We start from the raw sequence: 17,366 nt of genomic DNA, 5'->3' as shown, positions 1-17,366 counted from the left end.
TAAAATTTTTTGTTTTATTCATATTTATACTCGTATGTTACTTATCACGTTTTTTAAAAAATCTATCAAAGCTTGTGCTTAGAAAAAAATAAGTTTCTTATAAGTATATACATTCGTTACTTTCCAACTGGATTATATTTTAATAAATCAATTCAGAGTACGTAAGGAAAAATATTACTAAGCTTAATAATAAAAAATAAACATAAAACTTACAATGTTGGAAACTAAGTACGAAAATGATAAGCGGTGTTGCATAAGTCGTTGATAGATTTCAGATTCACTTGGACGTTAGGTAAGTAAAGTTCTTTTTGTGATGAATACGCGCTGAAGGCACCACATTTCGGTACATTTTTTAAATGTTTTAAACCAAATATCGAAAATGTACGCTTTTTATACGTGCTGGTTTTTTCTTTAATAATTGAATATTGACGCTTATTTCAATTCAAATAAAGAATTTATCATTCCGAGACATTTAATTTGTGCGAAATCAAAACAATTATAGTATGTAGTAAAGATGATATTGTTCTGTGACGTTGTGCCTCCCAACTGCCCATCCTACCAGTCCTCGTTTTCCTTCAGGATCAGTTCAAGTGAAAGCGTTGTCAATGGGCGCCTCGCCTCGGGCCGTGCGGGCGCATGCGTCCTTCCTTCCCCCCGTATCGAATAAAACTTCAACAACCTCCCGCTTCCTTTCCGAGGAAATCATAACTTTATAATATTCCTATATTTTGAACGTTTCGTTAACTTTTTACATCTCCATTTAAATATTTTGTTAATGGCAGAATTTACAAACATTTGTATCGTACGTGTAGAATGAGGCATCAATAAATTCGCAGTTTTGAAATGACGAATTTATACGCCTAATTATGTACACAAATCGCTCACTCCTTTCAAGAACGTCATAAATAAAAAAACTCGATTTTTCAGGAGAACGTTTTTAAAGTTCAAAAATATAATACAATGTATTAAAAATAAATATCAAGCCACTTACTGAATTTTTTACTGTGCAACAGATCTTTTAAAGTAAAACATGAAGGTTTTATCTCCATTTAAAAAATATTTAGTTTATTTTAAAAAATAATTAAACAATACCTTTTCTTCAAAATGCAAAAACAACACTTTCTGCCCTGTGTCGGGTAAATATTAAGTTAAAAATATGCCGCTTCTGCTGGGATATAGTAAATTTTCTGGACATTCCGAAAACATGCCCAACTGAAAATTGACGAATTTTGATTTATGACGTTCTTGAAAGGAGTGAGCGAAATATGAACACTGATTAAATATGAAAATCCTGAATTACCAAAATTCAAATACATACCTACGTTTATTAGTTATTGAAAAATTAACCGATTGATGCACAAAATCAAATATATTTTTAGGTTCAAACATGTGTTATATGATTTCGAATATGATAAATTTTTGAAAACACCATGTCAGAATTAAAAAAAAAAGCTTTACGGAATTCAGGTAGCGTAATAAAATAAAATTTAATGTTTAGCATATTGCCTGAAATTAGGCGCATACAAACCATTATAATATCGAAACTATCAATAACCTGCAGCTAGCAGATAACACTCGTTACATTTGGCCCTCGTTTGCTGCGAATCTATTATATACCTCCCTTAGGTTTTTTTTTATGCATAATAAGCTATAAATAGTGTGGAAAATTAAGTAGTCAGCTTAATCCGTAACATGTCTATCTCCGACTGGGTTTACTTCACAGGAGAGAGTAAAAACATAATTTAATCATCGAACGAAATAAATCGATTCTAAATATACTCTTCATTAAATTCGTACATATAAAAATTATAATAAAACATAGTTTTCTCAGGCTTGACCAAGCGGTGGGTGGAATACTAAGTCAGACATATTTATTTACATATATAGATCAAAATAATGTGATTTTTGGAATCGATAAATTCCGCTTAATGATAACACTATAATTTCATAATTCTCTACTATAAAGTTAGACCAAATGGACTGGATACTTTGAGGATTAAGCTGACTATATGCAACATTAAAGGTATCCTCATTAAATATTCGCCCACCCCCCTCCTACATTCATAAACTTTTTAATACAGTTGCAATATCTTTGGTTTTTGAGATTAAAGAAATTACATATAGTAATCTTAATAAATAATTAAAATGCGATACGTAAAAAGCATATATTTTTTTAATGTACAATAGGAATACATAGAATAATAAATTCGTATTAGGGGACATATTCAAAACATAAGTAATCAGGTACAATTTTGTAAAATACGTTAAACGTACTATACACACATAAGTTACATACATAAGTATATCACATCAATTTATTTATTACAAAATAAAAAATATATACACCATAATACATTAGTAATATAAACATAAAAATTTCGTACAATATTATGTATATTTTAATAAATATATAAATTAAAGCCATTATCACCCTAAAATTGTTAATTATATCACATTTTACAATTCAATGTAGTCTATACAAAAACACATAGTCAAAATATTTACGAATATTACATGCAGAATTAAAAAAGTCATTTATGAAATATAATACAAATATATCACAGAGTATGTAAGCTAAAGACAATAAATTATCTTTCTACTAGTATGTATATTATGTATATAATTATTCAAATTTCACGAGGCATTTATAAATTATGTAATTATTGAAGAGAAAAAGATATTAAAAAAAACATGGATATGCAGAAAATAATGATTATATTTTTAGCAACCATCATTTTGTAAGAAAATCTCAATAAATATGATCACATTTAAAAAACGCTATTTTAAAGCTTCTTTATATCGGTATTTTTCGATTCATGTTATAGTTTTATAATTATTTCAAATTATCGCTTGATTTGATTTTTTTTAACCTACGTAGATCACATTTTAAAGAAAACGCGTAATTTTTTAAAAAGTAAAACAATATCAGATAAATACATACATACACAAGCATGTAATGATATTGGTTAAATAACTTGTTTTTGGTGTAAAAACAGGAATATTTTTGGTTATTTGTGGTTAATTAATTATTATTGAATATTTTCAATTGAAAAGATTTGTTTAGTTTGTCGAAATGAAGATGTTAAATCACAGTAATTTCTTAAAATTATAAATTATTAATACTATACTCCGATCAGTATATATATGTATATAAGGAGTCTCACTGCTCGGGCGTGCGTAAGGCGATAGAAAAATGTCGTCCCATGTAATGTAATTACGGTATCATCAGCGACGTAGTCTAGAAGTGACAGCGGTGAACATAAATAATTCCTCGAGGAATCAAAATATTATCTTCCTAATTAAATTCAAATTGAAAATAGGTTCTGGTCCTAGGTGCAGGAGTCTGATCGGTCGTCTTCCCAGGGCGCGGCGCGGTGCAGCAGGGAGAACTCGCGCGCGTTGGGCAGGCCGGGGATCACGCACGCGCTGAGGGCGGACCTGTTGAGGTTCATGGCGCCGACTTCGCGCCACTTCTTCTTTCTGTCGTCGTAGCACTCCACCGTCGAGATGGTCGTCGCACCTGCTGGTCAGGTTTATTACCGTTATTTAAAACAAGCAAACGCACAGCGTTCCTACCCGCTACCAATAAGGGCGGCGGATGCTAAGTTATGATTGAATTGCGCACTTTGTTCAATGAATTAGCGTAATTTGTATTTGAACGCACTTAATTGCATCGCAGTATTGGACTAAGAATTAAACGAGCAGAGACGCTATGGGAACAGCATAATCGCAGTTTGCAGTGATCAATAGATGTTGGTATTTATTGCTGCATATCTTTTCAAAATTTCAAACCCTTTTTCCAAACCCTGCAGTGGAATATAAAAATTAAACAAATTGAAACTTCTAATTCATGCTTGAAACCCCTTGTTGCAATTAATGCGAAGTTGAAATATGTTTTGGCTGAACTTAATTTTCAGCTTTAAAAAAAGTAATCTGTAAATCTATTAGAAAAAATATGCTTCTACCATTAAATCCCCCGATTGCGAAAATCATATCATCGAGAACGACAGCAGCGAAATTGCTTCGAGTGATCCCCATTTCAGTAACAACCTCCCATCCAGACATCTCAACAGGATCGATCTTCTCACCTAAAATTACACATTTATTACACTTGTATAATTCATGCATGTTACATTGGTAAATAATTACCTTTTATAGCATCTTCTACATTAAAATCTATCGTAATTTTTAAATATTTACAATGATTACTTTACAGCATTTATCTGCTAACAAAAAATATCCAATTTGACGCTGATTGAAAAAGGAAGAAACAAAAATAACCAAGGTGTTGGGTAAAAAACATATTTACAGGAGTTGAGCCGAACGAGACCATTGAATCCTCCGAGGGCGTAAAGGAAGCCGCGGTAAGCCACCAAGCTCACTCCGGATCGAGGACTCGTCATAGATTTGATGTAGGTCCACTGATTGTTTTCTGGATCGAACACTTCACCGGACGTTAATATCTCTTGCCCATTTATACCTCCCACTATGTAAATCTGAAACGAAATAAATGAATGCATCAATATATCTATCAAAAACTTTTCTTATATCTTTCTATCGACTAAATAAATTATCAACGACTTCTCAGGTACTCCAACTTTTCAAAGGCCGATATTTGACGACTACTCCAATTAATGTATCGACGGAGGCCATACGCCCTACCACTGCAGGCATTTTACATGCCGGCAAAAACATATGAGTACCTTTCCTTCGAAAGAAGCGGCACTAGCATCAGATCTGTGTTTGTTCATGGGAGCAATCATTTCCCATTGGTTCTGCAGAGGACAATATCTCTCCACGGAACTGAGTCTGGACATGCCATTGAATCCTCCCATTGCGTAAATCTTGCCATCTGAAATGCAGAATCAAAAATAATAAGTAAAAATCATATTTAAAAAAATGAGTGTAAGTCCCTCTTCCAAGCTTAGTCTCTTTTTTGAAGAGGAACAGCTTACTAGTTTAAGATATATTTGATTTATACAGTATAATTTTTATTTTATTTTTAGTCCTTTTATATGGAAGTTCTGCTGTATTTTTATATATTTTATTATACCTTGAACAGCCACACTGACGTAACACCTCGCTTGGTACATGCACGCTCTCTCCTTCCAAATCTTGGTGACAGGATTAAAGCATCTCACGGTGTTGAAATGGTTATTGCCATCAAATCCTCCGATAATGTACACCAGCATATCCAAAGCGCACACACCGTGGTAAGCCCTCGGAGCTTGATCCGTAAAGCTCAAGGAAGACCACTTGTCAGCCCTATAAAATTATTAAAAATAGCGTTATACATGTATATATATATATATATTTGGGGATGTGTGGTAACGGAGGACGACGGTCTGATCAACGGACGGAGTGTCTTCGTGATGTTGACGAGGGTGATGGACTGGAGATCGTAGCGAGGTCTTGATGCGGCGGTCTCGTGACGGTGGGACTGGAGATCGTAGCGAGGTCTTGATGCGGCGGTCTCGTGACGGTGGGACTGGAGATCGTAGCGAGGTCTTGATGCGGCGGTCTCGTGACGGCGTCGATGTTACTTGGCGGATTCCCGGCAGAGGAGTGAGAGGTCGATCGTCGTGGCCACGTTACTGGCGGAGGAATGAGATAGTGAGGCAGAAGCTGTTCCCCTTTTATATCGTTTGGGAACTCTTTGTTCCTTTGTCTCGGTTGAGGATCAAAGTCTGTTCACATGTTAGTCAAAACAAATCCAGGTTGCCTTTCACTAGACGTTGCACTTCTTTTGTTCTCGGTCACTTCCTCCTTTTATCTACTTAGTTGCAGTTTTTGGATTCTGAGAATTTGCTATTGTTTAGCGGTTTATTGGCCGCTATATATATATATATATATATTTATATATGTGAGTGTGTATGTAAATATTACAAGCTCGCACATACTAAAAAATGTTATTAAATAGTTGAAATGATCACAAGATCCTGAAGCATATACTTTTGTACGTAAAAATAAATAAAAAATATTTAAGAATTTACAGAAGAAGTTATTCATTATTGTACACTTATTTGTATAAGTATACAATTGTGCATAACATATTCAAGTTTTGTAACTATGGTACAAAAATACCACGAATTTAAGTCACCTAACGTCGTACGTCTCTATGTAGCTGGTAGGACTCCCCACGCCCCATCCTCCTATTGCAAACAAAACTTCATAAGGGAATCGTGATCGAAAGGTTCGTTCATTCAGAATTTTATTGGGAGATCGTAATGATGCTAAACTTGCAGCCTCAATTTGGCATTTCTGAAAATATATTGTGAAAGAAATTTGGTTTGTCGACATTTAAGGTATTTTTTAAATATCAAATTATACAATATAATTATTTACCTGTTCATTGTCAATCAAGCTCCATTTAAAAACTTTTTTAAGCAACTTACTGTTGTCTTTCTGATTAAATCTAATGCATGTCAACAAATTTGGGATTTGGTTAATCCTGTTATCTGGATCATATCTCACCCAAGTTTTTATTGCTTGAAACACAACTTTTTCACTTCTCACATTCAAGTCGTCATCATTTAAAATTTCCTTTACTTCTTCTTCATTAAGTTTCTGAAATTCTTCAGGGTTCGCCAAAATTTCAGTGAAATTGTGCCTAATATAAAGTCTACCTCTTTTTTCGAGTCCTTCACAAAAATATTGCTTGGAAAATTTAAGGATATTAAAACAATTTCCAGGATTTAACTTTTCTATTAAATATTGACAACACAATTGAATAACTCCAACAAATTCAAATCTGTCGGCACATATTAAAAGTTCTTCAACGTTTTCGGTTGTAATTTTACATGTTCCCGTGTATGCGAAATCGAGCAATAAATTCAGTAAGTGGTTCGAGATATCCACATGTGTCTCACTTTTCTCATTTTCACTTCGATTTAAAGTATTTATGAAAACCGTTTTGAAGTATGGACTGGCCGTTGATAATATAGCCCTGTGAATTTTGATTGATTTATTATCAGCACAGTGAACAACACCATCGCATAAAAGGCCTTCAACTCGAAATTCATTCAATTTTGGAGAAAATGCGACAGCTTTGTAGTCCTCTGGATAACAAACACACTTTCTCCGTTTATTTGTCAATTTTCTTTTACTCATTTTTATGCAAATATGCGAACGCCCAGTAAGAATGTTGAAATTCAAGTCTACAATTTTTGTTTGACTTAATTGATAAATTCATTTTTCTAAATTTAAATAAATTGAACAATATCAGTAAAGGTTATTTAAGTATGTAGGTACATTTTATGGATAAGTTCATTCTAAAATATTCTTAACGAATAAACATGTCACCTCTATTAAAACGTATCATTCGCATAGTAAATATGAATATTTTATGTATAATAAATTCAGTAAAATAAAACAATTTCAAATAATCAAAACGTTTTCATATAGGTATTTATATCAAGGCGTTAGAAGCTAACGCCTTGATATAAATGAACGAATGGGTGAGGAAAGAACGGTAAAACAAATTTATGAGGCGAATGTAATTGGGAAAAGGAGCAGAGGAAGACCGAGAAAAACTTGGCACGATCAGATATGCCAAATACTTGAAAGCTGTCAGGTTAGGAGTCGAAACAATCGGCGGGTGTGTATGAGGAGATGCATGAACGTGGAAGAGGCGAGGAATGTTTGCAAAGACAAAGTGGTGTGGCGTTCTATTCTCTCTGCCTACCCCTGCGGAGTAGCGGCGTGATGGTTAGTTAGTTACTTTTAGAAGTTTTAGAAGCAAACACTTTTGACATAAATTGAAAATTAAATTGTTGTCAAAATAAAGTCAATATAGTAACCATAATCCAAAATAACTAATAGGTTTTAAACTCATTTCTAAGTAATTTTAAAATGGAGATATGATTTCAATAACTTTAAAAAAAAGTTAATTAAGGCATTTTTTACTGGCATCTTTTAATTGAGCAAAATAATACCCCCTATGTGCATATTACAGGTTTATATATATATATATATATATATATATATATATATATATATATATATATATATATATATATATATATATATATATATATAAAGAAATATTTGATATTTATATAAATATATGTCGTTTATCTTAATTTAAATAATTATTTGTTTTTCAATAGTTCCAATCCAACATAATTGATAATTTTATAGTTTCGTGGAACATGAAAAACGTAAAAACGAAGGTTAGATTGACCTATAAATCCGAAAATTTTTTCCATTGACTAGATAGGTACCAGACTGTTTATATTTTATTATAACCATAGACAAACGTCGCAAACGTTTGTTGATAAATTCACAGCCGTCAAGTTGTCTCTCTTCTCCCTCTAACCTCAATTTTTCGATCTTTCCCTATCCGGTTGTCATCATGGTGAGTTTATTTGCCGTCAAATAGATTTTGAAATCTGGATTCATCTGATATGGAATGTGATATCGTGGCGACAAAATTATGCAAAATGGATTTGGATAAATTGATCGATCTAATTCATACTTTATTTTCCCCAGGGTATTGACATAAATCATAAGTACGACCGCATAGTTCGGCGTACTGAGCCGAAATCGCAAGATGTGTATCTTCGCTTGCTTGTCAAGGTATGTCACAATAAAATACATGCTTTTCGTGTTTAAAGACTATCAGAATCATACACATTATTAATATGTTTATGTTTCAGCTTTACAGGTTTTTGGCTCGCAGAACCAGGGCCAAGTTTAACAAGATCGTACTGAGGAGGTTGTTCATGAGCAGAATCAACAGACCTCCAATTTCTCTCGCGAGGATTGCTCGAAACATGAAGAAGCCCACTCGTGAAAACCTGATTGCCGTTATTGTCGGAACAGTTACTGACGATGCCAGGATTTACGATATTCCAAAGATGACAATTTGCGCTCTTCATGTCACCGAAAAAGCCAGGGCGAGGATCGTGAAGGCTGGAGGTAATAAAATAATTTGCCTTCTGTAGTAGAATATCGAGTTAATTGTGGTTTTTGTGCTCTCTTACTATTTCATTTTTCTTTGACATGAAACTTAAGGTTAACACATCATGGTTTTGTGATGATAAAAAAACATTTTAAAATTGGTTAATTGGTGCCGCGTGAAAATTGAAATGTTTGTGCTCCCTAAGTTTTTGTTTAGATTTTTGTTTTTAATATGCTAAATTGATTTATTCTAATTATTTGTCAGTCAGAACGAAACTGCCAACTGGCATTCAACTACTTCGTTTTATATGAAAAGTTCTCTACTTTGTGCAAGAATATTATTTTTATTGTACACATTTTCTTTTTTAACATGTTCGCAATGTTTTAATTTTTATAGTAATGATTTAAAAAATCTCATAGAGATATATCTGATCTAGATATAATTTATTTAGGGACATAAACACCCCAGGGTGTAGTTATCGAGTTTTACAACAGCTATAACAATCTATAGCAATCTTTCCCATATAGTGTTGCTTGAAGACTATAAATCGCTCACTCCTTTCAAGAACGTCATAAATCAAAAAACTTGATTTTTCAGGAGAACGTTTTTAAAGTTTAAAAATATAATACAATGTTTTAAAAATAAATATCAAGCCACTTACCAAACTTTTTACTGTGCAACAGATCTTTTTAAGTAAAACCTGACGGTTTTTTCTCCTTTTGAAAAATATTAAGTTTATTTGAAAAAATAATTAAACAATGCCTTTTCTTCAAAATGCAAAAACAACACTTTCTGCCCTGTAGCGGGTAAATATTAAGTTAAAAATATGCCTCTTTTGCTGGGATAAAGTACATTTCCTGGGCATTCCGAAAACATGCACAACTGAAATTTGACGATTTTTGATTTATGACGTTCTTAAAAGGAGTGAGCGAAATGTCATTTCCCGAATGGGAGATATGACATTTTATTACTTGTTAATTCCACACATATATTTTGGTTCATAGCTTTATTTAAACAGGTTCTGTTTTAGATTCATAGGCAAAATATTGACAGTGCTGTTGTATAGTTGGATAGACACTATTGTAGGTTCGATTTTGCCAAATTCCTAATACATACATATATTCATGAAAGCTTATTTTCAATTAGTCTGGGTTTTTGTAATGTGCATCACATAGCCCATCCCCATTCTTCTTTCCAATTGTTTTTTGGATTATAACAATCCGTTAACGCTCAGTATTTTCAAATGTCTTTGTTTTTAATCTTCCAAGTATCGCTATTATATAAATAATGTGATAACTAGTCTTCCATTGTGGTCCCTGACCATTGGTTTATTATATGATTTTTTTATTAATTCATAATTTTACATATTGGAACTGATCATTCCTTACACTCGTCCTATAGACATTGTATTAGTAAAAAAAACAGGTGTTCTTGGTAAATTATGAATATACCATTTTCTATAGCCGGGTGGATGATGCTTATTAAGATACAATAACTTTTACATTTTAAAGATAATAATGTCCTACATGTGCGCTTGAAAAAGTAGAGACGTAAATGATATTTATGAAAAAATACGATTTAGAAGGTATTTTCTGTTATACATATATGTCAATACTTATCTAGGAAGGTTGGTATCTGCAAAAATAAATGCCCTCTGCAGATCCAGTACCTGGTACGGGTATGCGAACAAATAGCTCAAACTGATTTTACCCCATTCTATGAGCTGTCAGTATTGTTTTGATGTTTTGAAGATATCTCAATATTGTATATTTAAAATAAAAAAACCTGCCCCTTTTCTCAATAAAATTTACATTAAAACTCGTCAGCTGAAGGGTTATTTAAGTTTTCTGTCACAACATCTATAATATACCTTGATCAGACCATCAGAGGTAAATCCAATATTTTTTTATGAAAGGTGTGTCAAATAATTTCCATGATTGAGTAACAGAAAAAAAATTGTTAGCCAATTTAGGAAGTTAGAATCTGAATAAAAATGACAAAGGGTCATAAAGTTTTTGATACAATAGTGAGTCTTTTCGTTTCATGACATGCGAACTAGGAATATTATGTATACGTTCTGAACACATTTATTTTAGAAAAATTCACTCATTTTTATATAGTTATGAATTGTAATAACGGAATCTAGAAAACCATGTCCCATGGGACGCAATTTTCTGGATATTATTTCCATGTATGACGTTTGTTCTAAAGCATGAAGTATTTCATTTTTAAAAAGTATATTTAAACCATGTTTTAGGCATTAAGTGTTTGTTTTTTTGAGCTATAAATGTTTTTATTTGTTTGATTTACCCCTCCTTTGTGATAAATGATTGTAATGATGGTATGTAATAACACAGCATTATGAAATCCCCAGGTGAAATCCTGACGTTCGACCAGCTGGCTCTGCGTTCACCAGTGGGCCGTAAGACCGTGCTGCTGCAGGGCTGCCGCAAGGCGCGTGAAGCTGTGAAGCACTTCGGGGCCGCTCCCGGAGTACCGGGCTCACACTCCAAGCCGTACATCCGGTCCAAGGGACGCAAGTTTGAGAAGGCACGAGGTCGCAGGCGCAGCTGCGGATACAAGAAGTAAACTGCCAGCCGCAAATTCTATTACTATATTTTTTATTGTAATTCAATCCGACTCTATTCAGTGCTTAATAGAATCTTGAAATAAACACCTCGAGATGATTTGTTTGTTTTTATTTTTTTATTATTTTACCCTATAAATAATAAGCTTTTTAAATATATAAAAAAACAGCATACAGTTGTTACGAAATTAAATTCTGCCAATAGCGTAGGATTAAATTGGGTTTTCAAGTGATTAGTCTCATGGACTTTGCTAAAGCAAGTGGTTCCACCCCACTCTGCCATAATTTGATTTTTATTTTGAAAAAAGTGTTGAATTTAAATATTTATGTGTATTGTAAGGATACAAATATTTCTTAACTCTAAAATTTCAATGAAATATACCAGTCTCTAAAGATATGTAATATTCACCATTGAAAAAAAACTACTTTTGAATATAATTACATATTTTAATATTGTGCTCCAGCGAAAATATGTAACGAGGAAGAGAGAATTTAATATTGAGCAGAGATATTATTTATTTGTATTAAAAGAAAAAAAATAGGAATCACACATGTCGATTCATTAAAAACAGTCTGGTTTAACATAAAAATATATTTTAGTAAAAAAAATCAACAATATCACAAGTCACAGTATAAAGACATTATGTTACAAATCTAATCCAGTATTCTAAGAGAATTTCATCTTGGGCTTTGATTCCGAGGGTCCGCTTCATGGAGGATATAACACCAGAATTTGAATGTTGGACACATTTTAAAGCCATGGCATTGCTGAAAAATAAAAAACAAATTATTTTTGACAATAAAGCCATTAATAAAATAATGAACACATCAACTCTTTCCAGGTAAAATATTACCAACACTAGTTAGGTAAAGATTGTTTTGTTGAAATAAAGATATTTAAAATAAATATACACAATTTGTGGAAAAATTGTACACTTTAGTTGCTCTAAAGTGTAGGTTTTTTTTTCTCCATATCGCTCACTCCTTTCAAGAACGTCATAAATCAAAAGTTGTCAATTTTCAGTTAAGCATGTTTTCAGAATGCCAAGAAAATGTACTATGTATATCCCAGCAAAAGAGCCATATTTTTAACTTAATATTTACCCGCTACAGGGCAAAAAGTGTTGTTTTTGCATTTTTAAGAAAAGGTATTGTTTAATTATTTTTTAATATACAAAATATTATCAAATGGAGAAAAAACCTTCAGGTTTTGCTTAAAAAGATCTGTTGCACAGTGAAATGTTCAATAAGTGTATTGATATTTATTTTTAATACATTGTTTTATATTTTTAAACTTTAAAAACGATCTCCTGAAAAATCAAGTTTTTTGATTTATGACGTTCTTGAAAGGAGTGAGCGATATTATGTGTATATTTGTTATGATCAGATTCATCAAAACAACTATCTTTGCCTGGCTGACATGGAATATATTTTGCACAGGAAAAGCTCAAAATCTGTAAATAATATGCACCAGAGTTATTATTTTTACATAACCATCAATTACATAAGGAAAAAAATAGAATGTAAGTAAATTTTTGGTTTGTTAAAAATTCCCGTTTGCTTTTTGTTTTTGTAAAGATGAAGCAGCTAAAAATCCTTAGTAGAATTTTAATTGGTGTGTTTATTTTCTGTATATAGAATTTATGAACTATATGCAAATATGCAATTTTAGCTACATTATGTGTATTGAATTATGTATTAAATTAATGTTTATTACTTCTTCCATTCCTCGGTAAGCGCCAGTATTTGAAGTTTTAAGGTAGAGTCACTGAAGCCAGTCTCATCTATTGCTTTTATCACATTTGTCATTAGCGTGGGACCTGCAATGATTAAAATAACAAAATAAATTAAATATAATAAAACAATAACTATACAGTTTTTCCACTTTTTGGCCATGACCGGGTCCTCTGCCATGACCTTTGGTCATCAGTCTTATGATGTCGGCAATCATTTAACCCGGTCACTGGTCAAATAAAATACGAGTGAAAAATACTATTTGGTTGTGTAATTTTTATATTGTATGATCATTTTTGTATTTACTTTCTTTAATTAAGCATTAATTTTTACACTATCATTTTGTTTATGCTCATTCAGGTTTTATTGAAATCAGTAAATTTTATCATTGGCATTATTGTGTAAAGAGTGTCAGGTGACACATTAAGTCCGTACAAAAATAAAGGAAAAAACTATTTTTATGTAAAAACTACTTCGATGCAGTGCCCTCAGCACCATCATGTGTAGATGAAAGTTTGAGAAAAAATTTATTATTCAAAGAGTCTTTTTAACCTTCAAATGAACTTATCTAAATATGTATTATGTACACATACATTTTGATGGGAGCTCCCCCATCCAGTGAATAATGGGGTTCTCGTCCACAATGTCGATCCGGCACACTCCAGCACATGGCTGAGGAACAGCCACACAGGACTTGCAACTGAAGAGCCGGGATACGGTAGATGGAACATAATCGGGATATTCTGAGCAATCCGAGTTGACTGGTAAAAGGCTCTCCAAGGTACAGACTATAGCATTACTCTTGTCCGAGTCTCCTCTTACCACAACCTGTAAATGAAATGCGTTAGCAATTTCTTTGGCTTATAGGGGTTTTTTAGAAAATTTTATTGTGATGTAGACTGCCATCCAGAGTGGATAAAACGAAATTGCCGAGGCAATTTGCATGACAAAAAACAAACTTAATACTAAAAAGTACAAAATTACAGCATTCCAGTAGCTAAAAAATGGAATCAATTTCATAATTTTCGTGCTTGCAGTTTTCAGACCGTTATAAAAACTACTATCGTAAAATACGTAAGTGAAATGTAAAATAGTTTATATGTTAATGTGGTAAAAGTGTTAAAAATAATAAAACAATAAAATAACATGAAGTTAGGGTAAAATTTGAAGATGATCATGCAATTTGACATCAGATGATCTTTAAAATGAAAGATTATGGTCAGAATAAAAAATATATCTACATACTTTATCTTTTTAAATAGACTTTTAAGTTATTCAAGAACCAATGGAACATCTCTAACCATTCACAGACTGACTGACAGTTAGTTCTAAATAATCTCAATCTTCAATTTTTAACCCTTATACGCACCCCAATGGTGCATAGGGCACTGCATCATATAAACACTGTTATCTTGATCGTTAACACATGAAGAAAAGGTGATCAGTTCTCCGTTTCAGGTACCAGGTCCAGGGTAATATTGAATAAATATGAGAGTGAAAAAATCATTTATATTTATTTGACCCCCCCTGGGAATCGAATCCGGGACCTCCAGAACGGTAGCCGAGGGTGCTGAGTATTACACTACAGAGGTTCTAAGTAAACCAAAGTATTAATAAATAACAAAGCACATTATTGAGGATGGTCCCCTCTGCTCATAGAAAGTTAATGTTGAAGGCAATATGTATTAATTTATTAGCTGTCAATTTGGGATTTATGGTGTATCGACCACTTCATCGGATCAATGAAGCCTCTCATAACCTTTACCTATTATGAAACACATTTTGATTGCTTGAATGGGACATTAAATGAAGTAAATATAGAACTATGGTGGTAAAACTTATATTTACCTGCAAGCCAGATAATGTGCAGTAAACAACCTTCAGAAATATATCACGAGTGAGGTACTCTTGCAACTGCCGTAATGAAAACTTAATTTGACCATTGGAAATACTGCCAGGTTTATCCGGTGGTATGGCAGGTAATAAATCATTGCATGAAATTTCCATATAAATTTTGCTTGCTGATGAAAGCATTATACTCGATCGAATATGTATGTAGCCAAAAATATTTGTTTTACCTAAAAAAATTTGTCATTTAGTATACATCTTGCATCATTATATATATGTTTTTATATTTATATTTATGTGTATATATATATATATATATATATATATATATATATATATATATATATATATATATATATATATATATATATATATATATATATATATATATATGTGTGTATATATATATACACGAGTATATATAAAGGTGTATTATATATTTATATGCATATGTACAGTGAAACCTCTATCATTCCTCGAATAATCGTTTTCCCGGATGTGTCGTTTATTTCTCCTATCCCGAATTTATTTCATACAAAAATAGGTAGCATTGATCGTTTCTCTATCACTATTTTATCGCATTCATGGTATGAATTATGATGCAAATTTGATTTTTTTTTTTTACATTTTTCTCAATTTTTTTACATTCGCCGACCATATTCCAACTTGTGTGATAGAAACTATCGAAAGCTTGTGTAACGCAAGGTTGGCAGATACAGCAGAAGAGATTGATATTGATGAAGAGGAGCCGCTTCCTGTACCTTCATTTTCAAAAGCGTGCACACTCTCTGAAAGATTGAAAACTTTCTAGTACGCTCGTTCAATGATGCTGAAAAAACATATCGTTTGCAAAGGCGAAAATATAATGTTGACTAGCGGAGATAAAACAGTAAAAAACCAAATCTCAATCTCAAATTATTTAAATTCAATAAACTTTATTTGTAGAATTTAAAACTTGTATTCTTCTTAGAATTTTAACCTACCAAAGGACGGTACCTTTACTCGATCGCATCTCCTTGTGTGTTGACTTTTTAATCCCGTATTCATTGTTTTCCCGCTTTCATAGTTTAGGTCCCTTTAGTAATAGGTCCCTTTAAACTTGATAGATAGAGGTTTTACTATCTATATTACTTATACCCTAAAAATCTATATTACATGGCTTGATGATATAAGTTTTAGGTGAAAAATACATGATTCACTTAATGGTTTTAATTTGTGTGACAAAATGCATTTTTTAATAACCTGTTAGCTGTTCTAGAGACCTCGGTGGTTCAGAATCCATTTTTCCTCTTCGTAGTCTGAATGCTCTCTGGGAACAAGTGGCCTGTTCTTTGGTATAAACTTCATTTGCCAAATTCTCAAGTTCTTTTGTTGTTATCTATCAAATTTAATATATTTTTTTAAATTATCAGAAAAATTACAGAAATCATGAAACAGTTCAAAAATCAATTTTTAAAACAGAAAAAATTGTAGATTTATATAAACAGTAGTATTTACACATAAACATAATTGTAATACAAATTATCATATAAACGAAATATCTAGGTTACCTGCATTTCTTTAGAAAAGTGCGTAGTTAGGTTGAGCAAAAACATTTTATCCCGCATGAATACAATAATAGAAAATAATCTTTGTAGCCCTCGTGCTCGCGTGTCGCGTAATTGGAAAGAATAACTCAAAACATATCCCTGTGTTACATCGCCAAAAAAGACAAGTGCGTTCTCTTTGGAAGTACTCACCTGAGACATTAAAGAAAAACATTTTTACAGATATAGTAATTATCTTTTTTTAGATATATAATCGAATTTGAAAAAAATGAGGCAGTAACAAAATGGGTGCTGAAGGTGAATACTTACTTCACAACTGAGGCTTCTTATGCAAGCCTGCTTCAGAAGGCCCTCTAAGTTTTCAGTAGAAGGCACTTGTTTACTACAATACATAATTCCATTTTTGTCATTTGTTTTGAATGATTTTTCCAAACCGATTGAAGTACAAGCAGGACAGTTTGTAACAGGTGGATTTTCCCTTACTTGTACTTTATTTTCTTTGAACACTTGAGTACAAAAAACAACGCGAGGACCATGGGATTCACAAAAGTGGCATAACCCTACAACGGCATTCATCGTTAGTCAAAATTACTCGATACTTAGTTATAAGTTACTACTGAAGCGATAAAATATGAATATATAGTTAGTTATTTTTAACATTATCATAATATTACGCGAACTGTGACAGCTGTCAAACAAAACCTTAGATAAAGCATAGAAAAATTCTTCTTCTTTTTAATGGCTATTC

General features: G+C 32.3%; 4 protein-coding genes across 7 annotated transcripts in view; 1 reads left to right on the top strand and 3 right to left on the bottom strand.

Annotated features, from left to right (window-relative positions):
• RpL18 (ribosomal protein L18) overlaps nt 1-11,589 on the top strand; it is a 29,187-nt gene extending 17,598 nt beyond the window's left edge. Inside the window, exons 8-11 of the mRNA XM_088275456.1 lie at nt 8,253-8,356; nt 8,491-8,577; nt 8,658-8,919; nt 11,277-11,589. Coding sequence (XP_088131582.1) covers nt 8,253-8,356; nt 8,491-8,577; nt 8,658-8,919; nt 11,277-11,491 — 668 coding nt within the window. The 3' untranslated portion in view covers nt 11,492-11,589. The remainder of the gene's footprint in view (nt 1-8,252; nt 8,357-8,490; nt 8,578-8,657; nt 8,920-11,276) is intronic.
• On the bottom strand, nt 2,961-5,605 carry LOC148312668 (uncharacterized). Of its 4 annotated transcripts, none has more exons than XM_088275057.1 (5): nt 5,054-5,603; nt 4,704-4,852; nt 4,310-4,496; nt 3,966-4,088; nt 2,961-3,523 (listed from the first exon to the last, which is right to left on the bottom strand). In XM_088275057.1, the coding sequence occupies exons 1-5, from the start codon at nt 5,190-5,192 to the stop codon at nt 3,330-3,332; spliced, it is 792 nt and encodes a 263-aa protein (XP_088131183.1). In that variant the 5' UTR covers nt 5,193-5,603; the 3' UTR covers nt 2,961-3,329. The 4 variants fall into 4 exon arrangements, with proteins under 4 accessions (XP_088131183.1, XP_088131191.1, XP_088131197.1 ...); XM_088275065.1 differs by having other exon boundaries at nt 2,961-3,520; nt 5,054-5,602; XM_088275071.1 differs by lacking the exon at nt 3,966-4,088 and having other exon boundaries at nt 5,054-5,605.
• LOC148312667 (kelch-like protein 10) lies at nt 5,406-7,163 on the bottom strand. Its single transcript, XM_088275047.1, has 2 exons — nt 6,346-7,163; nt 5,406-6,261 (listed from the first exon to the last, which is right to left on the bottom strand). Exons 1-2 carry the CDS (start codon nt 7,108-7,110, stop codon nt 6,097-6,099), a joined length of 930 nt encoding a protein of 309 aa, XP_088131173.1. The 5' UTR covers nt 7,111-7,163; the 3' UTR covers nt 5,406-6,096.
• Nucleotides 11,590-12,066: 477 nt separating the features above from the next.
• On the bottom strand, nt 12,067-17,327 carry BHD (folliculin). The gene is made up of 7 exons (XM_088275087.1): nt 16,928-17,327; nt 16,622-16,810; nt 16,314-16,449; nt 15,072-15,301; nt 13,817-14,051; nt 13,207-13,309; nt 12,067-12,257 (listed from the first exon to the last, which is right to left on the bottom strand). The coding sequence occupies exons 1-7, from the start codon at nt 17,192-17,194 to the stop codon at nt 12,131-12,133; spliced, it is 1,287 nt and encodes a 428-aa protein (XP_088131213.1). The 5' UTR covers nt 17,195-17,327; the 3' UTR covers nt 12,067-12,130.
• Between the last annotated feature and the right edge of the window lie 39 nt (nt 17,328-17,366).

This window comes from Brachycentrus maculatus, unplaced genomic scaffold, assembly GCF_059751285.1.
Source record: "Brachycentrus maculatus isolate JH-2025_06_01 unplaced genomic scaffold, ASM5975128v1 h1tg000036l, whole genome shotgun sequence".
NCBI classification, from domain to species: Eukaryota; Metazoa; Arthropoda; class Insecta; order Trichoptera; family Brachycentridae; genus Brachycentrus; species Brachycentrus maculatus.
The sequence above is the reverse complement of the archived record's forward strand: the minus strand, read 5'-3'. Positions and strand labels throughout refer to the sequence as shown.